At 36.2% G+C, this 26,976-nt stretch overlaps 1 protein-coding gene across 1 annotated transcript in view; it reads left to right on the top strand.

The window, feature by feature from the left end:
- Positions 1 to 26,976, top strand: part of COL19A1 (collagen type XIX alpha 1 chain) — a 314,993-nt gene that overhangs the window by 176,142 nt on the left and 111,875 nt on the right. Inside the window, exon 14 of the mRNA XM_046006085.1 lies at positions 712 to 765. Within this exon, the coding sequence (XP_045862041.1) occupies positions 712 to 765 (54 nt within the window). The remainder of the gene's footprint in view (positions 1 to 711; positions 766 to 26,976) is intronic.

Below are 26,976 nucleotides of genomic sequence, written 5' to 3' on the forward strand. Positions count from 1 at the left end.
TAACTACTGACAATTTTTTTAAAAATATACCATCATTTTGAGTTTCATTTTGAGTAAGAATTCCTGTATAAAAGTTACTGTGACAATCAGGAGATTTGACTTACAGATTAATAGCACCTGGAATTTCCTGGGCCTTTTTTATAATCTGAAAAAAAATGCTTATTTTTTTTTCTGCCTCTTGATAATGTTGTTGTGAGAAAGTATTAAATAATGTCTATGATATTAACAATTAAATGTTATAAAAAGACATATATTGAAGCCAACATCATAAACCTGTGTTTTAGAAGAGCTACTCTCAACCAAAAATGTGGCTGTATTTGTAGAGTTCATATACAGAAAGAACCTTCTTTTTTTTTTCCTGTTTGCAAATATTGTTACTACTTATTTATGGTAGTTTGGTAAAACATAGTTCTGACCATAGGAGAGTCAGAAAGGAAGGAAGTCTGGAGTCTGGAAGTCAACACTGGCCTCACACCTGATTTAGAATCACTTTTTTTTTTTTTCTTTTCTGGAGTTAGCTCCAAAGACAAACCAGTCACAGAGGAACAATTTATCATTATCAATATATTACAGAGTTTAACTTTGGAAGAGCTCAGATCACTTTAAAAGTTTTATTTAATCAATAAAGTAGGTATTACTTTTCACAACATTCTTCATGAGGCAGGTGTACTTGAGACAGTCTATTAACAAGTGTCCTTTTCACTCCCCCAGGGTTCCGTGGGGATACAAGGCCCACAGGGTCCACCTGGAAAAGAAGGTCAAAGGGTAAGTAAACTTGGAACAACTGGCAGACGTTACTATCTAAGGGCTTACTTATTTCTGAACATCAATGAAAATAAACCCAAAATACACAAGCAGATGGGCATGAGAAGGGTGTTAATGATCCAAAGCCTGAAATTTGAGTTGAGATTTTGACAGAGCTTTTACAATCTAGAAAGTTTTCTATGTACTTTCAAGATTGGCAGCACAAATGTAGAGATACAGTTTAGGCGAAATGAATTAACCGTAATTTGATCTAGGGCACCTTGGTCTTATTTTGGGGTTTTGAGTTAAGCTGATCTTTGCAGAGTTAAGTTGATGAGTATCTTTGTGGCGTTCCTGCCTGTACATGAATTCTTTAAGGATTGTGGATATTAACTACAGTCTTTAGTTGAATTAAATTATTGACATTAGTGATGCTTTGTAATGCTTTCACTGCAGTTTGCTGCCTTTGAGATAAAATATGTAGTAAGTGAATAAATTGTGGTTGCAATAGTTAGTCTTAGCTTTCCCCAGGAAAGGGAACCCCTGCAGTGATAATGGGTAAGCTTCATTTCAACAGCAGTGGGTCACTCCATTCTTATGGCTTATCGTTATTCCCATTTTCAAATCATTTTAATGTCTTGAAACACTTTATGTGCTTGCTCATATGATTATTGTTATTAACTTTTGTTACCTGATAGATGAGGATTGTATGATTCAGCGTTTAGGTGATTTGCCTAAAGTCAAAGAGCTAATAAAAAGAAGAGCCAGAACTTGAATATGGGGCTTCTGATTCTAAATCCCATGTTCTCTTTTACTGTCCTACGATATTAACCCCAAATCTCTTTTTTAGTCATTTTTGTTTATTATTCCCAGTTTTGTCCTCTGGCAAATAAGTCTTTAACCTCAAATATATCAAAATCCTTCAAGTATTTGGGAACCAGTGGTATACTTTACCAAAGTTTACCTTTTATCAGGTTAAAATCTCTTTTCTCTTAATTCTCTTATATGGATTTCTGACTCCCGACATGCTAGAAAATACTCATGGACTTTCTGGCGGTATCAAGGATGGGACTGAACATGTGTGATGTTATTTAGGGCAGAGCAAAATGTGGCAAGTGTGCCCTTGTACTATAGAAAATATACTTCTATTGGAGCTTAAGATTGAGCTGATATGCTTCTGTGTATTTTTTTTAAACTAACTTTTTCTACTACAGCAACTTTTTTCTTTTTTTTTTAATTTTTTTGGTAGTACAATTAAGATTTGATTTGGATAAAAAATCAAAATTAAAAACTAAATATTCTATGTTTACTTTTTATTACAGATGGCTAGTTTAGTGAACACAAAAGGGCTTAATAAGTTTTGATAGTTAAGAAAATAAAAGGAGGGCACCTGGATGGCTCAGTCGTTAAGTGTCTGCCTTCCGTTCAGATCATGATCCCAGAGTCCTGGGATCGAGCCCTGCTGGGTGGGAAGTCTGCTTCTCCCTCTCCCACTCCCCCTGCTTGTGTTCCCTCTCTCACTGTATCTCTCTCTGTCAAATAAATAAGAAATCTTAAAAAAAAAAAAAAAGGAAAGGAAAGGAAAAGTTTGTGAATAACAGCTAAGATTTATGAGCCTCCTATCATGTGCTAAATGCTTCACATTATTATCTCATTTGTTTATTTCTCACAATAGCTCTGTGAGATATGTAATACTATCATCCTGATTCAGAAACTGAGGTTTTTAAGCAACCTGGAGAGGACACATTGCCAATAAGTGGAACGATGCTGATACTTTAAAATTATTTATAAAACAGTCCTATATGAGTTCTGTTCCCAATGCCTGTATGTACAACTGTAGTTTCCCATTTGGCTCTCCAGCCCCTTTATTCAGGAGTTCATTAATCCACTTGGTCAAAGTTTAAGTAGTGTCAGTGAGAAAAATAGAAAATTACTAATCTAGATTTATGCTTTTGAGTCTGTCTTTTTTTTTTAAAGATTTTATTTATTTATTTGACAGAGAGAGAAGGGAGAGAGAGAGGGAACACAAGCAAGGGGAGTCGGGGAGGGAGAAGCAGGCTTCCCACTGAGGAGGAAACCCATTGCGGGGCTCATCCTAGGACCCTGGGATCATGACCTGAGCCAGCGACAGACAATTAACAACTGAGCCACCCAGGGGCCCCAAGGCTTTTGAGTCTGTCTTAAGCAATTAACTCACTGGAGGCAGAAAACCAGATGAAAAGACCTTGTGAAGTTACTTTCCAGGCTTCTTCTTCTGTTTTCTCCCAATGATAGCCAAGATATCTAATTGCATCTAGGACCATATTTCTGAATTAATTTTTATGTTCTGCATCCAGAGGACATTTTCCTTCTAATAACTCTCCTTTCCTGCAAACTGAGTGATAAAATATACCTCCTAGTTAATATCCAGAATGTATAAGTAACTCATGTAAAAAACTCAATAGCAAACCCCTAGTTACCCAGTTTTAAAATGGGCAAAAAACCTGAATACACATTTCTCAAAAGAAGACCTACAAATGGCCAACAGGTCCATGGAACCGTACTAAACATCACTGATCATTAGGGAATGCAAATCACAGCCATAATGAGATGTTACCTCATACCTGTTAGAATCACTGTTATCAAAAAGACAAAAGTAACAAGTGTTGGTGAGGACAGGAGGAAAAGGGAACCCTGGTGCACTCTTAGTGGGAATGTAAATTGGTGCAGCCACTGTGGAAAGAGTATGGGGCTTTCTCAAAAAATTACAATAGAACTACCTTATGACCCAGCAATTTCACTAATGGGTATATAGCCAAAGGAAATGAAATGAGCATTTCAAGGAAATATCTGCATTCCCATGATACGCAAACAACTTAAATGTGCATTGACAGATGAATCAATAAAGTAAATGTGATTACCAAAAACACCATACAAATGCACACAATGAAGTATTATTCAGTCTTAAAAAAGAAGGAAATCCTGCCATTTGTGAGAACATGGATGAACATGGAGGACATTATGCTAAGTGAATGAAGCCAGACACAGAAAGACAAATACCGCATATTCTCATTTATATGTCTACATCCAAAAATGTCAAATTCATAGAAACAGAGGGTAGAATGTTGGTTACCAGGGGCTGAGATGAGGAGGATGGGGAGATGTTGGTCAAAGTGTACGAAGACTTAGTTATTCAGGATAAATAAGTTCTGGAGATGTAATATACAACAATGAGATTATAATTAATATTGTATACTTGAAATTTACTAAAAGGATATCTTAAGTGTTTTTTCACCATTAAAAAAAGAAAAGAGTAATTATGTATGAGGTGATGGATATACTAATCAGCTTGATCATGGTGAATAGTTCACAGTGTGTATCAGATCATCAAGTTGTATACCTTAAATATATACAATTTCAGTCAACTGTATTCTTAAAATAGAAAAACATATAATAAAAAACAGATTTTTAGTTTCAAATCCCAAAAACTTATACTTTGTAGGTGGTTTGAGGTGGAAATTATAGAGCTAGGTGAGTGAGGCTAGATTGAGGGCATTATATCTGAATTATCCCTCCTATGGCAGAGTTGTTTGTGTGTGTGTGTGTGTGTGTGGTAAGAATATTTGACATGAAATCTACCTCTTAACAAATTTCTTTAACAAATTTTTAAGTGCACAATGATATCACACTTTTGACTTATTTAACATGTGGCCAATTTGATGTTCCCTCTCTTTTATTTTAATAAAAACTTCTGCCAAGTCAGATGTTCATCCATCCTGTTGCACAGTTGCCTTTTTTGAATCACAGAGAAAGAACTGATCCTTGTCACTGTTAAATTTCATCTTCTGGATTTTAGTCCCTAATATTATTCTATTAGTTTGCTTTTCCATTAAAACAGCTCCCAGCTTTATGTCACCTTAAAATTTGATAAGCCTATCCTCTAAGTCTTCGTGTAAATCTTTAATAAATCCTGAACAGAATAGAAACTGACAATTTCACATAACACCAGCAAAGGCTGCCATCTTGATTACCACTGATGTTCTTGTGGCATGATAATTAAATCATGTACAAATACATTAAACTCTAACTCCTTCCCACCCACATTTCTTAATTTGGCTTGTAAGATAATTATGAGAGTCCTTGTCACAGACTAGCTGAAATGAAAAAAATATTCAAATGAGGCTTTTTAAAAATAATAATGCTTAAATTGAAATTGTACCCTCTCAAAACTTGCATTTCAGAGGAAGGTGGGTTAAAGAATAAATTAAACTTATGTATTCTTCGTGGTAATTATGGAGGAATGTAGTCAAATTATAAAGTTCAACCACTACTTTATGCAAATTTACTCCATTTATAAATATGCATAGTCTCAATAATATTACTTTCATTTTATCCTCTATCAAGAGTTACAGTGTTGGAAACTAAAGACTGTAAAAGAATTTTATACTGTTAGTCATGGCTTGTCATTATTACTACCTCCTTTCACAAGTGCCATATTTATTGAAGAAAGAAGCTGGAATGGGTATTATTGACATTATCCACATTTACAAATTATTATTTCCAAATACAATCCATGATATATTCTGCTTTATAAGCTATTGAATAGGGAAGCAAATTAATTTAAGAAATGAGCATTCTTACATATTTGTGGTTAGGTCCATCTTATTGCCACCATTTCTTCTCTGCTCAAGAGTTAGGTAGCACTCAGCTCTTTTAGACATATTAATGTATTTGTACGTATATGTGTGTGTATGCATACACACATACTGCAAGCTAAGACCAATAATTTTTCCATTTCACTGAAGCATGCAATAGGAAACAAAAGAAAAGTCTATGAATTTAAAATTATTTTTTATTGACACATTGTCAACAAAGCTCTTATATTTTGATTACAGGTGTTTGAGAAGGAATTGACTATCATTAAGTTAATTGAAATGACACATAAAATATGTGGCAAGTCTTATACACCTCGCTTCTGGGCATAAATGTCTTTAATGAAAGCAGAACTTTTTTTTTTAAGATTTATTTATTTATTTATTTATTTATTTATTTGACAGACAGGGATTACAAGTAGACAGAGAGACAGGCAGAGAGGGTGGGGGGAAGCAGGTTCCCTGGTGAGCACAGGGCGGGATGCAGGGTTGATCCCAGGACCCTGAGATCATGACCTGAGCTGAAGGCAGAGGCTTAAACCACTGAGCCACCCAAAAAGCAGAACATTTAATTTTAAATAAATCATTGACTTCTTCATTTTCCTCGGTGGTTAAATAGATAATAGCTACTGTTGAACCAATGTCTCAAAATTACGGTTAGTTTCAAACAGAAGTGTCACAAAAACAAAAAAACAAATGTAGGTGTCACATGTAAACATACTTTAAACAACATCAAACATCATAGAAACATGTTAATATTACTATTGTTATTTTTATTAATCATACAGATTCTGATTGATAAATTCTTTTTCTTTTTCTCTTTGACTCTTTGTGTACAGTTTTCTATAAGCACAATAAGAACACTATTTTTCTCCAAGAACCACACCAAATTTCTGTTTCAAATTTATATTAGTTGATTATTCTTTTCACTGTCTTCTAAGTGGCTAAATCTTAGATTATAAAGTGTTCATTTAATAAAATACATTACAGTATGCTTCTCATACTTAAATCTTCTCTTAACCTCAACAATGTTTTATGGCAATATGTATCTAAGATTTATAGCTTTTTCTTAATGTCCTGATTTTCTTCTTTGATTCTGTTATATATGTCAAATACACACACACACATATATACATACATACACATATACATATGTGTATATACTTTTTTTTTACTTTGTTATCTTTTTAAAGTTCTGTAGGTAAAACATTTGACTGGCACAATTTTAAGTCTCACATCCTTTATAGCTTAACTCAATTCTTAAAATTCAACTTATGTTTAGCATTGACCCTAAGACACAGATGGAGTATATCAGAGAGAAGTAAGGGAGAATAGCATGGGGGCCAAGAGGATGTTCAGCCCATGATGATGTCAGAGAAGGGCCAGAATAGGGACCAGGACACTGAAGAACCAAGAAGCCAATAGAAGAGTGTTTCAGGATGTACAGAGGATTGAACAGGATTAAAATTTGGAACAAAGTCAGAGGAAAGATGTTGAATAAAGGAAGAGGTGGCTGGAACGGGTACCAGCTGAAAGACAAGTTTTAGTTGAATAATTGAGAGAACATTAGAAAGGAAAATTGTGAGAAAGGTATAAATTAGGGGGTGAATTTTGAGGAAGGAGAGACAGCAATAGGGAATCTATTGGAGGGGTAAGGATGGGAGCTGGGTGGGAGCCCATAAAAGTATCTTAGTGAAAAGTGGAGTATTTCAAACAGCTGAGCATGTTCATAGAAGTTTGTATGAAATATCTCAAAAGAACTGGAATTTTTATAAAATTCCCTCTAAGATATAGATTCCTTACCGGGTTTCCTAATATTCATAATAGAATTTCCCAAAATATAAAAAAATTACTATTTTAATGTGACCTTGGAATTTTCCTTTTTCATCACATTAAGTGTATGTCTGAGTGGTATTAAGGCTGGCATAAAACTACCATGGGCTTTTTAAAAAAATCACTCTAGGTCTCTGAAAAAAAACATTTTGCTGGTGAATCAGCTAGTTACTGCCCCAAACGCAAATTTGTTTGGTTGGACCAAGATAACACCTCATTCTTGTGTTTTGTTTTTTTTTTTTTTTTTGCTTGATTGTAATTTTGAAGTTGAACAGAAATTTAATGATTAAAAGAAAAATCTTTTTTTTTTTTTAGGATAGCTTAGTCCACAGTGCTAATTTCAGAGCCATAGAATGACCTCATCGTCCCAATGAAATGAATTTAGGGCCTGGTAGAAACCACTAACAATTGTCTGTAGCTGGGATTAAATTATTTTATGTTGGCTTGAATTTTAAGGAGAGCCTTATAGAGAAAAGTATGAATAATGATGAATTTTCAGCCTCAGAAGTAATTTGGCTCGTTGCAAAAGAAGATGAGACTCTTCTTAACTTTATGTATTATTAAAACTGACACTGACCTTTAAAATGCACAGTGAATGTATCCATAATTCTGCTCACTCACTAACGCTATTACTTGTATCCTTGTACCGAGAATTTGTATTGCTGAAAGGAAAAAGTCAACAATTTTTTTAAAGATTTTATTAATTTATTTGAGAGAGAGAGAGTGCACAGAGAGAGAGGCAGAAGAAGCAGAGAGAGCTGAGCAAAGAGCCTCTTGTGGTGCTTGATTGCAGGACCCTGAGATCATGACCCAAGCCGAAGGCAGACACCTAACCAACTGAGCCACCCAGTCACCCCCCATCAAATTTTTTTAAATAATAGTTTTAACTCTGGTTCCAGGTGGAACATAAATATAGGAAAAAAGCATCTTTTTTTTTTGGTTTCAATCCGTATATAAATATGTAAATATACATCTTACAAATAACATCTTAGAGGTTCTGCATTCTACAAATAATGGTTCATGTTTATTGCACGTTTTTTTTTATTCTTTTCCATTTTATTTATTTTTTCAGCGTAACAGTATTCATTCTTTTTGCACAACACCCAGTGCTCCATGCAAAACGTGCCCTCCCCATTACCCACCACCTGTTCCCCCAACCTCCCACCCCTGACCCTTCAAAACCCTCAGAGTCCATAGTCTCTTATGGTTCGCCTCCCCTCCCCAATGTCCATAGCCCGCTCCCCCTCTCCCAATCCCATCACCCCCCAGCAACCCCCAGTTTGTTTTGTGAGATTAAGAGTCATTTATGGTTTGTCTCCCTCCCAATCCCATCTTGTTTCATTTATTCTTCTCCTATCCCCCTACCCTCCCCATGTTGCTTCTCCATGTCCTCATATCAGGGAGGTCATATGATAGTTGTCTTTCTCTGATTGACTTATTTCACTAAGCATGATACGCTCTAGTTCCATCCACGTCATCGCAAATGGCAAGATTTCATTTCTTTTGATGGCTGCATAGTATTCCATTGTGTATATATACCACATCTTCTTGCACATGTTTTAAACTTCCTAGCATACAGATGACATCTTTTTCCATTTACTTCCTGTGAAATTTTCTAAGGATTTCTCCTTAAGGATTACCTTAAGAGTTTCCAAGAAATACCATCTTTGATCCTGGATGATATTTCTAGATGGGTATCTGGGAAATTGTGTACCGTATTCAAGTTCCAAGGGCTATACAACTTTCCTGCAACATCTTACTTGAATGTACAAAACCAAACATGAAACTTAGAGGATAAAAATGATCAAATTTACATTTCTCCCTGCACTTCTATTTGCAGAGGTCCATAGCAGACTGGGGAGCCTTCACTATTGTTTTGATACCTGATACTGCTGTCTTTGTCTTTATTTGCTGTCTTTCTAGAAACTCATTTACCATTTAGAATTACCTAGTTATCCCCAGTTTACCTTTAAGACTATTAAAATTAACACTTACGGGGTGCCAGGGTAGCTCAGTGGGTTAAAGCCTCTGCCTTCGGCTCAGGTCATGATCTCAGGGTCCTGGGATCGAGCCCCGCATCAGGCTCTCTGCTCAGCAGGGAGCCTGCTTCCCTCTATCTCTCTGCCTGCCTCTCTGCCTACTTGTGATCTTTGTCTGTCAGATAAATAAATAAAATTTTAAAAAATTAACACTTATAAAAGGCCAATATTGTATAATTAGACAACTCTTACTGAGTTAAAATAGCCACTTTGGGAGAAAAAAAATACCACAATTTGTATACATAAAAAATCATATAATGGTTTATTTTGCATTTATGTTCCTTTTGTATGAAGTACCATTTCTACTAGGAATATAAAGCATTCAAGCCTTATGTGCCTGTATCATCATATATCTCACATGCAATTTATATTCTGACTTTATTCAGTCATTTTTATGTGCTTTAGGTGTTTTAAGTGTATATAAATAAGTAAATATGAAGTCATCTATATGCTTTCATCATTTTATACCCTATTTCAGGAATTAAGTGAGGAATCAGTATAGAATGTAAGAAAAGCATAGTAATCTTCTTACTTTTATTTTATGATACATTTCCTAGAGCAAAAGTGTCTATCATTCATTACTTTCCATGTTAACTTCCTCTGCTTGTCCTAACTGATGAAGTCCCAGTAACATATGATTCATTATTAAGCATGTGACTTATCACAGCACATAATAAGGCATGATTTAATGTTTGTGAGATTTTTTAATATTTTCAGTTAGATGCTTCTCAAGATACAGAATCAGAATTTCAGAGACTTCGGAAAAGAAGTTCAAGGAATGACATCAGTCTGTTTTATCTGAACATTTTTCTGAAAAACCTCACAATTTTCTCCTAGTGTCCTGTTACCCAGATGTGCCTGCTTACTCTAACTTGGTGTCCACCAGAGCTGCATCAAATTCAGTTATCGAAGCAATAGAGTGAGGCAAGAAGAAGGGAGAGAGGCTAATACACGTTCATGTCAAATGAATGTTCACAAAGGAGTAGTTGTGCAGCAAGGACAAGAATCCTCTACTTTTGCCTCACACTCTAACTGGTAGGAAAGGTAAAGGAACAGGAAGACATTGGAGGCAACTTCTAGCAACTTCTAGCTCAGTCTAATTAGGATCAGGTGAAGAAAGATGAGATGAGATGTAGCCGAGACTTTATGAGGACAGGCCACCGCTCCGGTACATATCACAGCCAGTTAGTGGTGGTGTGCCTGTGGTCCAGTGTGGTAAACTTCACTCTCATTAGTGAGTCTCCACCCTGCACTTGAAGTAGAAGACGCGCAGTGCCCTGGGAAGGCTCTAACAAGAAAAAGCGATAGTAACCAGTGGTTTTATTCCAGTAATACTTACATAGGTCGTTAAACCACAAGGAGCTGAAGTCCTTACTCATTGAAATAAAGGGTCAAATGATACCATTTGTATTGTAACAGAATAGCTTTATCAGCTATCTGTTATTTAAATTAATAAAGAGAAGTGTTTTCCTATTTTTCAAATAGAATGCTGACTCGGAATGGCTTACTTCTTTATGTGAATAGACCCAGGAACTGGCCTCTGCTGGGGGAGAAGCATACCTTCTTACCGGGCCCCCTTTGGACCAGGGACACATAGTCCCTGAGCCCCAGGCAGGCACCGAGCTCCCTCAGAGGAGGGGCCTGGGAGCCCATTTCAGGCACATCCAGTTGTCAGATTTTAGAGTCAAAAGGGAAGAACAGTGTCATTCCAGTCCACCAAATAATGAAACTGAGTTCCAGAAGCATTCAACAGTTCTTTAAGGCTTCAGGCTAGAAATCTCTTTAGCTATTATGTATCATAAGAAGCCCTTACTGTCTGTTTGGTGGTTCCATTCCAAAACCCATATTTTCTTGTTTTTAAAATGGAGAATATTGAGAATTTGACCAAAGCCCTTCATTTTTCTCCTGAAGACCACACATTATAAGGGACAAATGGAGATAAGTACAGTTGGTCCTTTTGCAGTGTCCACACATTGTAAAGTGTGCACCTTCTGTGTGCATGCCCTGCTTACCCTGCACCCACAGCGGGGAACAAGCATGGACCGGCCAGTGGGGAAGGGGGGGTGGGAATCAGTTCTTTCTCCAGCTATGTGATTGGATTAACTTGTGACTTCAGGCAAACCATTCAAGATTCTAATCTAAATTTATCTGTTTCATCACAGCTCAGCCCTAGGTATGTTACGAGATTAAGCCAGGAGTACTTTGAATGCAGTCTGGCGACAGGTGTTCTATGAAAGAATCTTATAAATATTAACTACTTAGTCAGAGAAACACTTAAAGAGAATGGAAAATGTGAAGGCACTTTCCACCGATGTGTCAGTATGCTAATATTCCTGACTCAGTATCGTTACTCAGAACATCTCACTGAGCACGTTAGTAGCTATTTGGTACATTTACCACTGGAAATGTCAAGTACAAAGTTATTCATCCATTTGGCACACAGTGAGTGTATACATAGGTAGCTGCCAAAGCCAAGAATGAATTACAAGCTATTAATCAGTTTGGAAAATATAGACATATAAGTTTTCATAAAGGCAAAACATTTGGAACATGAAACATTTTTATGGCCTACTGGCTTCGAAAGGCAGCATTATGTTTCTAATAAACAATACAAGACCTCGACTTTGTAAAACTCCTGATTTTGAGTTACCTTGGGTGGTAGAACAGGATTCTGAAAGCAAGTTTAATTTTATAGCACCTCAGCTTTGCAATATGTTATATTTCAATTTTCAGGGGAGAGTAGGACCGTTGAAAAATAAATGTGATGCAACAATTCTAAGAAAAGTTGGAAATTTATCTTTTTAGAATATAAGTAGATGATACAGTACTCTTATTTCTAAATTCTTCGCAACTATTGTACTTTTCTTCTCAGAAGCCGAGGTGTAAAGAGAGATGCTATGCGATCACATTCGGAGAGGTCAAGGAAAAGTTTTTTGTTGTCATTTTGTTCTGTTTCATAATTGAGCACATTTACAAATGGGGGCAAGGAAGTCAGCAAATAGGAAACCGCAGTTGTAAGCGGTATGAAACAGTAATGAAAGACAAGGCGCAAGTGTCCATATGAGTCAGCACCTTGACTGTGAGGACGGTTGGGAGAGAGGTGGGGCATGAGTGCTCCCTTTGGGGATAGAGTAGGAATCAAGGCACTGTGCATATTCATCTCAGACAGAAAGACTTTTTCAGCTTAGGTGTGACTTAATAAAACTTCTGTAGTTTATAAGTGACATTGGTCTCAAGATTGTCTATGGTTTCCAGGCAAGTAAAATTTATAGCTACTACTTTTTTCCTTCATGAACAACAAGCCCGACTCAGTAAAGTAAAAAGCAGCGAGAAATACAGAAACAGAGACATTGGAGGCAAACGGGGGGGGGGGGGGGGGCGGGAGGTGGACGTGGGACAGAACATTGGGAGAAGAAAATGTCTGTTACTGTCATTACAGAGTTTTGCTAGATTCTTAAGCAGCTGGTGAAGATGTAAGCATTTCCTTCACCCTTTCTATCTGTGCCTCTTTTCCTCTGTAAATTACCCGTGGTGTCTGACAAGAGCTTATTTCTGTTATCAGCGGTTTGTCTGAATTCCTCTACTTTGCTTTAGGAAGCCATTTTGCTAGAATACAATTCCAACTTCTCAGAAAACTTTATTTTATTGGTATAATGTAAATGATGTCAGACTAAAATGTTGCCAAAATTAAATTGTTCTTATCTTTATTTCTTTTGGCAATTTTTCACTTTTTATATCTCTATACACATTCTATAAACTGTCATTTTTTTTCCTCAAATGATACAAAATTTCTGAAACATGCTAATCAAGATAATTCCCAGGCTAGGAAATGTCAAGGGACTGATTTACTATATAAGTAGTCCTGTCTGTGTCTTTTTATCAATAAATCCTTGGGGTTATAGTTATAAATTTTTATAGACTATACTGCTAACTTACTAAGGGCTTAAAATCATTTTCATTGGGAGCTGATGGAAATGAATGTGGTGTATTTCTTTGCAGTTGTTGCCATAGAGATAAAAACCTTTTCAAAGTAAAACGGGGATGGCATAAAAATTACTAATTCAAAAGAAGTTATGCTTCTAATTTAATATTGAAAATGGTGCACTATTCCCTTTCTTTTTTATTTTGTCAAAATTGCATGACTTGAGTGTGTCTAATGTACTTTCATTAGATAACTTCTAGTATAAAAAAACTGAAGCAAAGAATGAAATAGGTAAATTCCCCACAGCATTTAGTGGGATGACACTTTCATTTTAATCTTTTGTTCTTAAAATTTAACAACATTCTTAATCATCTCCTCTCATGCTCCACCTCCATACTCCTTCTTTATATTTTGCTATTTAATTTCAAATCTAATTACCTAAAATGGGTTTTCTTAAAAACAATAATTTGCTTTCTTTTTCTGCCACATTATTTTCAACAATTAGACACATTTTCTAACAATAACACGATTACAAAGATAAATCTATGAAACTTTCTCAAATCTTATTACTGTTCATGTTCAGATTTTTAGAGTCTTATAGACTTCCCTTGAAAAATCAAATTAGAGCACTCTTGGAAAATATTCTGTGACTTAGAATTGTTTTACTCAATCAACCTCATTTTGATTCTGTCAGCAGCATCACTTTCTGGAGACATTAGAATGAGCTAAACCAATACTAAGATAGATGATTAATTAGATGGGGAAGGGTCAGCCGATGAAACAAGACTGTCATGGACGGTGGGCCTATAACATGTCCGCCATAAGAGAGCATGACGGTGGGCCGACAACATGTCCGCCATAGGAGAGCTATGTGATGGAGAAACAGGAAAAAGGGACAAGGTCAGAGAAAATAGACTCTACCTTATCTGCATTTTCCTCCTAACTAACTCTGTGTTTGCTTTCTTTTAAAGCCTAGAACACCGTTCACCTAACCAAAAGCATTTAAAAGGAAGTAGAAGAATTGAAAGGCTTGTCCCCATAAAAGAGATAGGAGTTAATGAACTGTGGGTGCTTTGTAATACAATGCTATTCAAGTATGGTGCTCAGACAAGGGATAGGGCACCATAAGTACACAAATTGAAAATACATGTTTAGAAACTTTTATAACAATTGAATATTGCTATATATTCTAAACATGTGATTATTGGACTCATCCAATAGGCCATAAATGAGTTGTGTGTTGTTGAACCACGTGGAGAGGAGCTGCCTACAAGTTACAAACAAGAGGGCCACATCAAAACATATGACATTTTAAGGTTAACTCATCAACTGTAATCCACAAAAAAGAAAAAAAAAATCTGAGAAAATGTAATCATTTATTTTTATACAATATTTTTAATTATTTTGAATTTTAATTAAGTTAGGGAACTAGAATTTATATTATTTATTTTTAACCCCAACTAACTAATGGCGAAACAAGCTTCACAGGGGTTTTTGACACACATACTTCCTTTTTTTTTTTTTTTAATTTTTTTTTCTTAATTTGACTGGGAGATCACAAGTAGGCAGAGACACAGGCAGAGAGAGAGGGGGAAGCAGGCTCCCCACTGAGCAGAGAGCCCAATGTGGTGCTCCATCCCAGGACCCCAAGATCACGACCCAAGCCAAAGGCAAAGACTTAACCCACTGAGCCACCCAGGCACCCCAACACACATATTTTCAGTAGAAATAAATTAACTGCTGACCATGAAAGGAATTTCAAAGAAATAAAGATCAAAAGAATTGGCATTAGTTTTATTAGGAAGTATGATCATTCATGTACTGAGTTCAGTCCATTGATGGTGAAGTATTAAAGCATAGCATGTCATTTGCAGAGATGGACTGGCTCCTGTAGCAATGAATCCATCAAAGTGTAAGCAACGTTTATACACAAAACAGAAGTACGTTCAAAAGCAAAAGAATTTCGAAAGAATGAACGTTGATGTAAAAAGCCAATCAAAGCAAATGTTCAGTAGTTCATATTTAAACATTAATGCCTTCAAGATGTCTTAGAAAGTAGTACTTTAGAAGCCTGAGACAAAAATAAATATACAATTACCGAGGCATTAGTGAAAGATGACATCAAAGATCTTTGCTTGGAAATACTGAGTGAATAGGTCAAAGATTACATGGATTGACATATTTTTTAAAAACTAGCTAATATCAACTCAAAGAACAAATAAAACTGGCAAAATATTTTTACTACGTCTTGACAAATGCACAAGTAATGCTCATGTGGCAGTTCTTTTGGTGTACGTGCAATTGTGGATGATAGTGATGTAAGGAAGAAGCTTTTTCTTTGCTGCAAATGTAGTTTAGAGTTCAATTTTTGTACAGCAGTAGGTTTCGATGACACAGCTGCAGTGATAGGGAGGTATCCCAGAACCATTACCCAGATTAGGGAACTCGCACTAGAATGTAAACCAACACATTGCTTCCTTCATCAGGAAATTCTTGCTAACAAAGAAATATCAGCTAAATGAAACAATAGGCTTAATGACATGGTAAATTTGTTAATCTGTAAAGATTAGTATATTAACATAGAGATTTTTAAAATTTTGAGATAGTACGGAAAATGGTTAAAACAACCCTTCTTGCACACTGAGTTATGGTTATTGAGGAGAAAAGTATGTTAGAATTATAGAATCAACTCATTCTTTCTGCAGATTAAGAAACCAGTGGCTCAACATCACTCATCATCAGGGAAATGCAAATCAAAATTACGATGAGATATCAGCTCACTGTTATGAGTGGCTCTCATAAAAATTAAAAAAAGAGAGAGAGAGAGAGAGCTAGCGAGAGAAAGATAATAAGTATGGGTGAGCATACTGAGAGAAGGGAACCCTTATGCATTATTTGTGGGAATGTGTGTTGATGCAGCCACCATAGGCTCCTCAAAAAACTTAAAGCAGAACTACAGTTTTATCCAGCAATCCCATTCTGTGCATATGTATCCAAAGGAAATGAAAACAGTATATCGAAAAGGTATCTACACTCCCATGCTCATTGCTGCATTATTCACAATTGCCAAGATATTGAAAAGACCTAAGTGTCCACCAACAAATGAATGGATAAAGAAGACATAGTGTATATATATAAAATGAATCGTTAGTCAGCCACGAGAAAAGAGGAAATCTATTTAGGACAACATGGATGGACCTTGAGAACATTACACTAAGTGCAATAAGTCAGACAGAGAAAGGCAAATACTGTCTGATATGACTTATATGTGAAATCTAAAATCTAAAATCTATGTGTTCTATGAACACATAGAAAAGGACTAGAATGATGATTACCAGGAACTGTGAGGTAGAGTCAGTGAGAGAAAAAGAGGAAACCAGTTTCTTCTCACCTTTTAAAAAAATGTAATTTGGACAATTTGACAGACTCGCTTATTTGCCCATCTTTAATATTTTTAATAATGTCTATCTTTCCAAGAAAAGGAAGAGTGCAATGTATTTTTCAACAGCAGAGGAAGACTGAAGAGGGAAAATTGAAGTTTCTACAGATCGTTGCAGTATATTCCCATAGTTTTACTACCATTTTTAAAGAAATAAATGACAATATCCTACATCAGTGAAAATTATCACCAAATATTTTTGACATTTGATAGAATGTTTTGAATTTTATTTTCCATCAGAAGAAAATACATACATAAACAGAGAAGATTCATATATAACAATTCCAGGATGTTGGGGCACCTGGGTGGCTTAGTCAGTTGAGTGTTGGTTTGGGTTTCGGCTCAGGTCATGATCTCATGGGTCATGACATGGAACACACATCAGGCTCCTTGCTCAGCTAGGGAGTCTGCTTGAAGATCCCCCCCCCGCCCCACCTGTCTCTCATGCTCTCTCTCTCTCTCTCTCTTTCTCAAATAAATAAAAAGATAAGAATAAAAATAAAAGAATTCCAGGATGCCAAATTCATTTCTTTCATTGAAAAATAATTTAAATTAAATGTAAATGGATAGGGTAGATTGCTGGAACTGGCTACTGATGAAAGATTAAAGATGAATTTTTTTAAAAAACAGCATCACTTCATTACTTAATAAAAATTATAAAGAATATTCTCCTGAGTTTGCTAAAGCAAGTTTGAAATCTTTTATTTCCTTCTTATCAACATACCTCTGTTAAACTGACTTCTGTACTGAATATCAGTAAATCCAAACAATGAAGCACTGCAGATAAGTTATGCCCTACAAGTAGCATTGTCAATTCAACTTAGGTTAAATGTTAACAAACAAGAAGCAAGCTTTAATATAAAGGGTTTTGTTTTTTAGTGGGGAGGGGCAGAGGGAGAGGGAAAGAGAGAATCTCAAGCCAACCCCATGCCAGCACAGAGCCCAGTGCAGGACTCAATCTCAGGACTCTGAGATCATGACCTGAACTGAAATTAAGAGTGAGATGTTCAACTGACTGAGCCACCCAGGTGCCCCTAATATAAAGTTTCTATACTAAAACTTTCCATGATAGTTTCATTGATAGGTTCATTTGTCTGAAAGAGTGTTTATAGGCACTTAGTATGGGGATCACTATCTCACTCAGAACTCTTGCTTCATCATAATTGCAAAGAACTAAAAGTTCCAAGCATAATTGTGAATCCTTCTTATCAGCATATACACACTTTCAACAATATGTACAGTTTTATAAATTATTTTCTTTTTCCCTCTGTTAAGTTTGTTTGATTATATTTACTAAAGTGTTATTTTATGTCTATTGAATCCAATAGTAAACATGTCCTTATTTCACTTTTTTCTAGTAATTTGGTGTTATTATATTTTATAAAAGTACCAACCCATAACAAATTGGAAATGTTAACCAGTCCACCACCACAGAGTTAGAGAAGTACTGATTTAGTGAGCAGGGCTCAGGCCGCTGGCTGCGGTGGGAATCATGGGAGGGAACTCCGGGCTCGTGGCTGGGGAACAGTGTCCGGTGAAAAAATAAACCCTTTCATGTATGTTTCAAAAAAAAGAGAGAATTACTGATTTAGTGAGTTACATTGACTTTAGGCTAAAAATGTAACATTTTATCGCCAGCAAAAAAATTTCTTTTATTGAAGTATTGTTAATTAAACATAAAATAGTTCAACCTTGTAATAATTAAGAGAAACGTGCACTCAGCCAGGTTAACGTATTTTACCGTCTGCTCTGCTTTATTCATGGCTATCTATGTTAGTTTATTTGGAATCTAACTACAGGTCAAGACAAGCAGAGGAGCTAAAAGTTATTTTGTAAATAGAATTTCTAGGAAAGTATCCTAAGAGGAAGGAGGACTCTCTTTTCTCACTCTTGTTTGTTTTTCTTCTTGGGAAGAAGATAAAAGGAAATGAATGGGTAAACTGTGAACAATAGTCTGACTTACCTTTGTAAGATCTGAGGATCCATCTTACACAAAGGAGTTAAACCTCCTAGAGCCCAACAAAAAGGCAGTTATGTATTGGAGTTGGGTGCATGGAGAGGCAAACAAGATATAGTTAAAAGTATCCAGGTAAGGATCTATAGGATAATTAACTGAACTTAATTAGCTGAACTTAGGTTCATGCTGACTGGTTTTCTTTAGGTAAGATGAACGTGCCTAATTTTAGCATGGATAAAGCTGACTTGGTCACAAAACTGAAAATTTTGGATCATCTCATCAATTGTTGGTGCTTTATTATACCAATCATATCATATAATCTATATATATATGTAATATTTCCACAATATAAATAATATATATGGTAATTCTATATTATTATCCTAGTTACAACATCCTTCTCTGTTAAGGATTATTATCTCCATTTTTCAGAAAAGGATACTGAGGCTTAAAGAACTTGAAGAGAAGTTAAAGAGTCACAGAGCAAGAAATTGGTAGAGTTGAGTTCTAACAAAAATCTATTGCTAAGCTCTGGTTCCATAATAGCCATGTTTTTCACACTGTGTGCAATGATCCATTAGAAGGTCAGAAATCAGCTTAATAGGTCCTACTAAGACTTTTCAAAAAAGAAATAGAGGGGCGCCTGGGTGGCTCAGTGGATTAAGCTGCTGCCTTCGGCTCAGGTCATGATCTCAGGGTCCTGGGATCGAGCCCCGCATCAGGCTCTCTGCTCCGCAGGGAGCCTGCTTCCTCCTCTCTCTCTGCCTGCCTCTCTGCCTACTTGTGATCTCTCTCTCCGTCAAATAAATAAATAAAATCTTAAAAAAAAAAAAGAAATAGAATACAACAGAATATTCAAAAGAGTTTAACCAATGTGGTGGGAAATGCATGACTTCCGATGATACTGATTTTGTACCTGACACTGGTACAAAAGCTTCTCTGCCTCTTTGTCTCTGCCCAGCCCCCTCTCTGTCTGAGGCTGGGTCCATTTATTTCCTTATTGACACCCTCAACTTTCCTTCTTTCCCCTGACCTACAACTTGTGCACGTGAATGCTCGCTAGTAGGTGAAAGTGCTCCTTCTACCAGAGAATGGCCTTGATGGTAGCCAAAGCAACCCATACACCATCCCAATGGAAGGAGGGCCATTCATCACTTGATGGGTTCATACCTTCTGTGGAGATCTGGTTGCTTGAGATTTTCATTAATAAAATGTTAACCTCTGCATCACGTCAGCAATGCAAACCCTCCAAGATCATGAGTTCTGGAGTCACACAGACTTCTGGAGGATCCCCAATTCTCTGACCCGGGGAATGCTATCCTTCCTCTCTAGCCTCAGCTCTGCGGTGGGAATGACACTAACAATGCCTAGTCTGAAGTGGTGAATAGAAAAACATATATGGAACGTAGACAGGATAGGGCCTGTCACATGGCAAGTGCTCCTTAACTGCTAAATGTGATATCATACTTACAGTAGTAATTTCCAAGTATTTGAGCACAGTGAAATCCATTAGTATTAAAACCATGGAAAAGATTTAGTGGTTCTTTTAGCATCCCAGAGATGTTTATGAAGTTGTCACCTAACACATTTGCCCTGAAAAAGTGCAACTAGCCAACAGGTGCTTGGCTACTGAAATCTGGCCTGTGCCCCACCAGTCAACTGTGTGCCCCCTTATTTGGTGGCAGCCACCAGGAGGAAGGGTGTCTTTTTCTCACTAGCACAAAAGTACCCTATCAGCTAACTGGTGGCCCTGTCTCCTGGGTCATCAAATTCAGTTACCACTATCCAGTGGGAGCTCGGAAGTGCCATCTGGTGGACCTTGCCATTTAATAAAGTGCTAGATAAATAAACTTTGCTAAAATTGGCTCTCCCCAAAACATGTGTATTTCTAGAGGTATAATAGAAGAGTGTTGGAAGTTTCTTCTCTTTGTCATCGTATAGACACGCGTACAGTCCAGCAGCACATCACTACTAAACTATTTATAGCACAGGTTGACAAAGTACTTTCTGAAATGTTTTATGGACTGCAAATGTTTCATAAGGATCTTCATTCTTTCTCTTTCCAGTCCTTGATGTTATCAGATATGACAAAAGGCTTTTTTAAGGTCACTATATATCTAGCTTAGTGAACACAGATACTCTGTTTCAAAGCTCTAAGAAACTGATACTTTGGATCAGTAGACCCAGATTTAATTTCAGCTGGCTCAGATGACACTTTAAATTCCATTTCAAAATATTTGCCATTATTGTGATATTAGAGATAACTACTCGTGTTTTAGGTAACTGGAAGTCCTTATGATCCCCAATTAGGTGTTTTAAAATTTAGCTGCATGAATGGAAATATTGCAAGTGAGTTATGCCATTACAGCACTTACCAAATGTTACTAATTGAATTGACATTTTACAGGATGAAACAGGATGAAGTTTTTCAAACAGAGAAAAATAAAATGGTGCTAAATTCCTGAATTCCTTGGGCCATTAGTTCTTTTCTTGGCTGAAAGACTCGAGCAACATTAGACCCCAATATACAAAACCTGAAAAAAAGAAAAAACAATTAGACTTTGCCTTATAATAAATAGTCTTGTACTTTTTGTACTTCTGTATTTTGCTACTTTGGAAATATTTTCCTTTGGAAATATTATCTACACACACACATATACACACATACACCCTCCCAACAAGGATAAAGTACACAATTAGTACAAAAATATTGTTAAAGTGTACATACAAAAAGTAATTTATACAAATTTCAAAATATGACACTATTTTTTAATATTTATCTACATATACACATATGTGTGCATGGTTTTTTTAAAAAGAATACATGGACCACAAGGATAACATCAAATTCATGAGAGCAGTTACATCTCAGAGTAGTGAGGGAAACAGGGCTATAGGTGGTCCAAAATACTTCCATTTAATCTGTAACATTTTGTTTATCTTTTAAAAGTCTTGAAGAAAATATTACAAAATATTACCAGTTGTTAATTCTATATTGTGGGAAAGTAATCATTTGTTACTTTACTCTCCTTATATATTTGCATTTTTTAAATTCTCAACAAAATAATTTCAGAGTACTTAAGAGGATTTTATCTTGTGTTCCCCACAACAACAATATTAACAGAAATACAAATAAAAACATCACTAAGATCCTAAAGAAATTTTGAGACATAATTAATCCTACAGTTTGGGTATTGAGCCTTGTCTAAAAGTATGGTAATGAATGAGATCACATTCTTTTTTTTTTTTTTTCATTACTGCAAGCTCTTCATTTGTCCAGTATCTTTTCAACAAATTTCACATAATTCCAATTTAATTGTTAACTCAGTCCAAAAATAAGAACAAAGATTAATTGAGCACCTACTGTTTGCCAGGTACTATTATAGACATTGAAGATAGAACAATGAAAACTATAGGCTGGGAGTCAGCAAACCACGCTTGGCCCAAATTGGACCCACCATCTGTTATTGTAGATAAAGTTTATTGGAACATATCCATGCTCTCCTCACATATTTTCTATGGCTGCTCTACAACAACAGAGTTCTCCATAAGTGCCTACCCATTCTTCAGTGCAGAAGGTTCCAAGCTTTCTGAGAGGTTAAACTGCATGGGGGTGTGGAGAAGGTAATGGAACACATTCAGATGTAGAGCTTATGGATCAATTACATTCTTGGCAAATATGAAGGAAAACTATATCCCAAATGCTCTCTTTAAAACTTAGTATTACGGTCAACCCACTGGCCTAAAACAGAACCTTATGTAGAATGTGCTAGCATTTACCATGTCACTATGGCTGACTTACAGGTAAGATATGTCTACAGAAATCGTGGTAATATGCATCATCAGCTTCCTAGTTCTTTTCTCTTTGAGCGTGGATAAGGATTGGTTGGATGACTGGCAGAGTTGACACTGAAGTTTTCAAATGTAAACATTTTGCCTAAGGAGGTGGGATTCATAGATTTGACCTTCGCCTCTAAATGAAATTAAAATTCTAACTTGATTTTTTAAAATTTGAGTATAGCCAACACATAGTGTTGCATTAGTTCAGGTGTACAACATAGCGATTCCTCAACTCTGTAGGTCATGCTGTGCCCAGCACCGCGGAGCTACCATCTGTTACCATACAATGCTAGTACAATACCATCGACTCCTTTCCTGTGCTGTCCCTTTTATCCCTGTGGCTTATTCATTCCATGAATATTCAGACTTCACAAAGGACAAACTGGGGCTTTTACTCAGAGTAAAAGCTGAACTCCCTACAACAGCCTGCCGGGTTCTGCTCCACAGGCCCCATAGATTCTACCTCCTCTCTCCTCTCACACCAGAGTTGCCTCACTGGCTTTCTGCAGTTCCTTGAAATTTCCACTTCCGGCCCTTGTATTTGTCACTTCCCGCCCTTGTATTTGTCACTTCCCTCAGATTTCCACTGAGCTGCTCCCTCACCTCTTTGAGATCTTGGCTCACAGGTCAGCTTTGAACACAGCCTTCTCTGACTTCTTCACGATGCTCCCTAACCCCTTCTCCTGTGTTCTTTTGGTTACATCTGTCGCCATATCACACTAAAACTTACTTACTGTCTGTCTCTCTGGTAGACTGCAATCTCCATGAGGGCAGGTATCTTTTTATTCTTGCAGGGTGGATGCAGCTAAGGCTGAGAGATTAAGTGACTTGTCGGGTTTGCTTAGCTCATAAATAAAAGGGAAGGTACTAGAGATCTGGCTTCGCAAACAATGCATACTGCTTTCCATCCTATCATTGTTGGTAAGCCAACAATCAATTATTTTTGTCATACATATGTGAGTTAGAATCTATAGTCAACTTTACTGAATATATATACCTTTCTATATAATATAAAATATGACCATGGACAACCAAGTATACTACATATGTAAAGTATGCCAAAATAGAAATATTGCTACTCTATCCAAATCCAAAGCCATTTATAGCCAAGTTTCACATAACTTCCAAAATCTTGAAAATAATGGTGAATTATATACTCTTTCCTTGGATCTCTTACTCGACTTTACTTTTTGTGTGGAGGAAAAAAAACCCTTATACAGAGGAAAGAAGAGAAATATTTTCATACTCGAGTATAAACCCATCAAGGCTAGAATCTGTATCTAATTTTCTCTTTAATGTCCAATAATCAATGTATAGTAAGCACTGTAAGTAATAAGTAATAAATGTACAAATGCTTATTATTGATCTAAGATTATGTGTTTGTTTTCTGAATCATTTGTGTTTTTCACTGGCAGTTCATTTCTCATTAAGGTAGTAAACAAATCTATAGTTTTGGTCATTTGCACCATTAGTTCTTTTGTAGTTAGTTATTGATGTTTCTGGAGGATTTAAATTAAGGATCTGTCTTCAGGAGCCCAAATAGCTAAATGAACCTATGAACATTACCACGTGATTTTGTGTTTAGAATCACAAATACAAGCTATTGAGTTTTTCTCTTTACCTCTGGAGATCTCGTTATCAAATAGACCTTGTCTACATGTGTTCTCTCCTTCAAATAGACTTAACTCCTATTTCTTTGATATGATTTTACTTAAATAATCAGATAAAAGTACTATATATAAGGAAAAAATAATGACATAACTACTTACATATATATATTTTTCCCCAGCTGTTGGTTTTTCCACCATAATCCAACAATAAGGGCTTTTTGTCTTTTTTTAGCCTCTCAAGATTCATTTGTTAAGTCATTGGGACTTAACTTTTAACATTGGTCGTTCCTTACCTTAGGGCATCTTTGTAGCTTTGATCCTATATTTTAAAAGCCATCCAAACAATGGCATTATTTCCCAATAAGGACTCTAAGTTATTGGTTGGTCATAATATAAAAGAGATTATAAACTATATTTGCATATTTCTCTGTATTAGTTAAAACAGCTTTTTTCCCCCCTCCCCGGAAGGTCTTTCACTTGAGTTAGGCCAGTAACTTGACATATTGCTCATTAATCAGATATATTAACTAGAGTAGTTAAAGCTTTAAAATCCAACGTACCATTCTGTCCACAGGGACTAGTTCTTGTTTTCTAAATGTGATGACATATGCTTCAGACACTGCTAATTAGGTCCTTCCCTTGAAAATTCATCCTGACATGTTTCAAGAACATTTTTCCCCCTTGAGTACGAGTTCATTAAATTATTAATATCCTTGTATAACTCTACCAGAATTACTTACACAATGCAGCTTTCTCTATTTTAAAGTATAGTTCACAGTGAATAATAAAATGTATCTCACATCCTTGTATATCTTCTTTTCTAATAAAAAACAATGAGTTGGGCAAATATCAAATAATAATATATTCAGTAACATAAAATGTTAATGGAAGGTAAAAAATATTCTGTACATGTAAATGGAAATGTGTATTAGGGTTCTCTAGAGAAACAAAACCAACAAGATACATACACATAGAATTATCTTAAGGAATTGGCTTGCTCAGTTATGGAGGCTTGGAGAATCCATGGAGTAGGCAGGCAGACTGGAGGCTGGAGTAGTCAGTCAGTCTTTGTTCTATTCAGACCTTTAGCTGATTGGACAAGTTTCCTACTATGGAGGACTGTCTGCTTATTCAAAGTCTATTGATTTAAATGTTAATCTCACCCCCCCAAAAAACACCTCTACAAAAACCACCAGAATAATGTTTGACCAAATATGGCCCAGTCGAGCTGATACTTAAAAATCATAAGATGCTATTTCAAGAATCAACACCTGATTATCTGCACAAATGGAAGGAAGTGTTGCCATAAGCAATCCAAGTCAGATAACCTAAAATCAGTTCTGTTGAGCCCCTGTATTAAATGATGACTTTGTAGTAGTTTTACTTTCCTGCCTATTATCTACTTAGGCACTTAGATCAGCCTCTATTATATGACTTTTTTAAAAATTATTTATTTATTTATTTTTAATAAACATATAATGTATTTTTATCCCCAGGGGTACAGGTCTGTGAATCGCCAGGTTTACATACTTCACAGAACTCACCATAGCACATACCCCAATGTCCATAACCCCACTCCCCTCTCCCAACCCCCCTCCCCCAGCCTCTTTTATATGACTTTTTAAAGACAAAACTTCTAATAACTTCCCATCATAATCAAAATAGTAGAATTCAGAACCTTCATCATAATCTATGAGGTCCAGCGTAATCTGGCTGGCCCACTACCCCCACCCCTATGGACATGCTCTTCTCCAGCCACCTCTATTTCTTGCTATTCTTTGAAAAGCCATACTTAGGACTTATTTTTTGCTATTTCCTCTCCTGGACTCCCTTTCTCAGACCTTGCATGGCTCACAGACTCACTTGGTTCAAGGGTCTGATTTTTCTATCTAAAACTGCATACGTCCCTATATAACTTTATATTTTTCACCTTCCTTTATTTTTTTGTAATTCTTACTGCTATCCAAAATTCATATCTTTATTTGCTTAGTTATCAGATATGCCATAAGTATAGCATGATCAGAGATGATACAGCCAAGTTGCCTGGATTTCCAGCTTTGCTACTTACTAAGAAAGTGATCTTAGGCAAGTTGCTGGTCACTCAGTTGCCTCATCCTGTATGGCAGAGATACCACAAGGATATTTTGAAGACTTAGTGAATAAATAGATGTAAATTGCTTAGGATGGTATTTGGCACAGAATAAGGACCATAGGTTGTCTATTACTATTATTGTTTACCAAGAAAAGGACAACACTGAAGATATTTCCATAATGGTCTGGCTATATTAGGGGCTCAGTAAATGTTTGTTGAATGGATGGATAAAGGGATAGATGGATGGATGGATGGATGGATGGATGGATGGATGGACGGACGGACGACGGATGGCTTCCTCCCTACATTTCATTCCCGTGTTGGTGACCCTCCCTCTCCCTTTCCCTAAAGAGAGGATGGGTGAGAATTATTCCAAGGTAGCACATGATCAGTATGGGAAGGAACTTAATTCATTCTCTCCCAGCCGGCCCCAGACTCCTAGGCTTACTCTAACACAAAAGGAACAAGTCTATCCAAATAGTTGTTATGAATAACTGTCCCTCCTCTTCTAGTCTGAAGGCAATATCCAGGTCTTAGTCATTTTAATGTATTTTTCCCTTGCATAGTATGGAAAACACAGTACATTTTTCTTAAACAAATTGACCCATCTTTTTGTTAGGGTTTGATTCTGAAGTCAGCATTTAAATATCCAAGTGCAATTTGACCTAGCAAATTCAAACTGGTGAATTGAGAATTATGCCCTGAAAATTCTCTTTTGAAATCAGGTGACCAGTAGAGTTCATCTTATGGATCCTCTGGAATTCTCTTCCATCACCAGGCAATTATTGGATAGCTGCAAAATGTATTCCTATGAATTTATTTGACGCTGGTTAATCAATTCTGCGCATTGAAAATGCAGTTCTAAAAGA

Source organism: Meles meles, chromosome 5 (genome assembly GCF_922984935.1).
Source record: "Meles meles chromosome 5, mMelMel3.1 paternal haplotype, whole genome shotgun sequence".
NCBI classification, from domain to species: Eukaryota; Metazoa; Chordata; class Mammalia; order Carnivora; family Mustelidae; genus Meles; species Meles meles.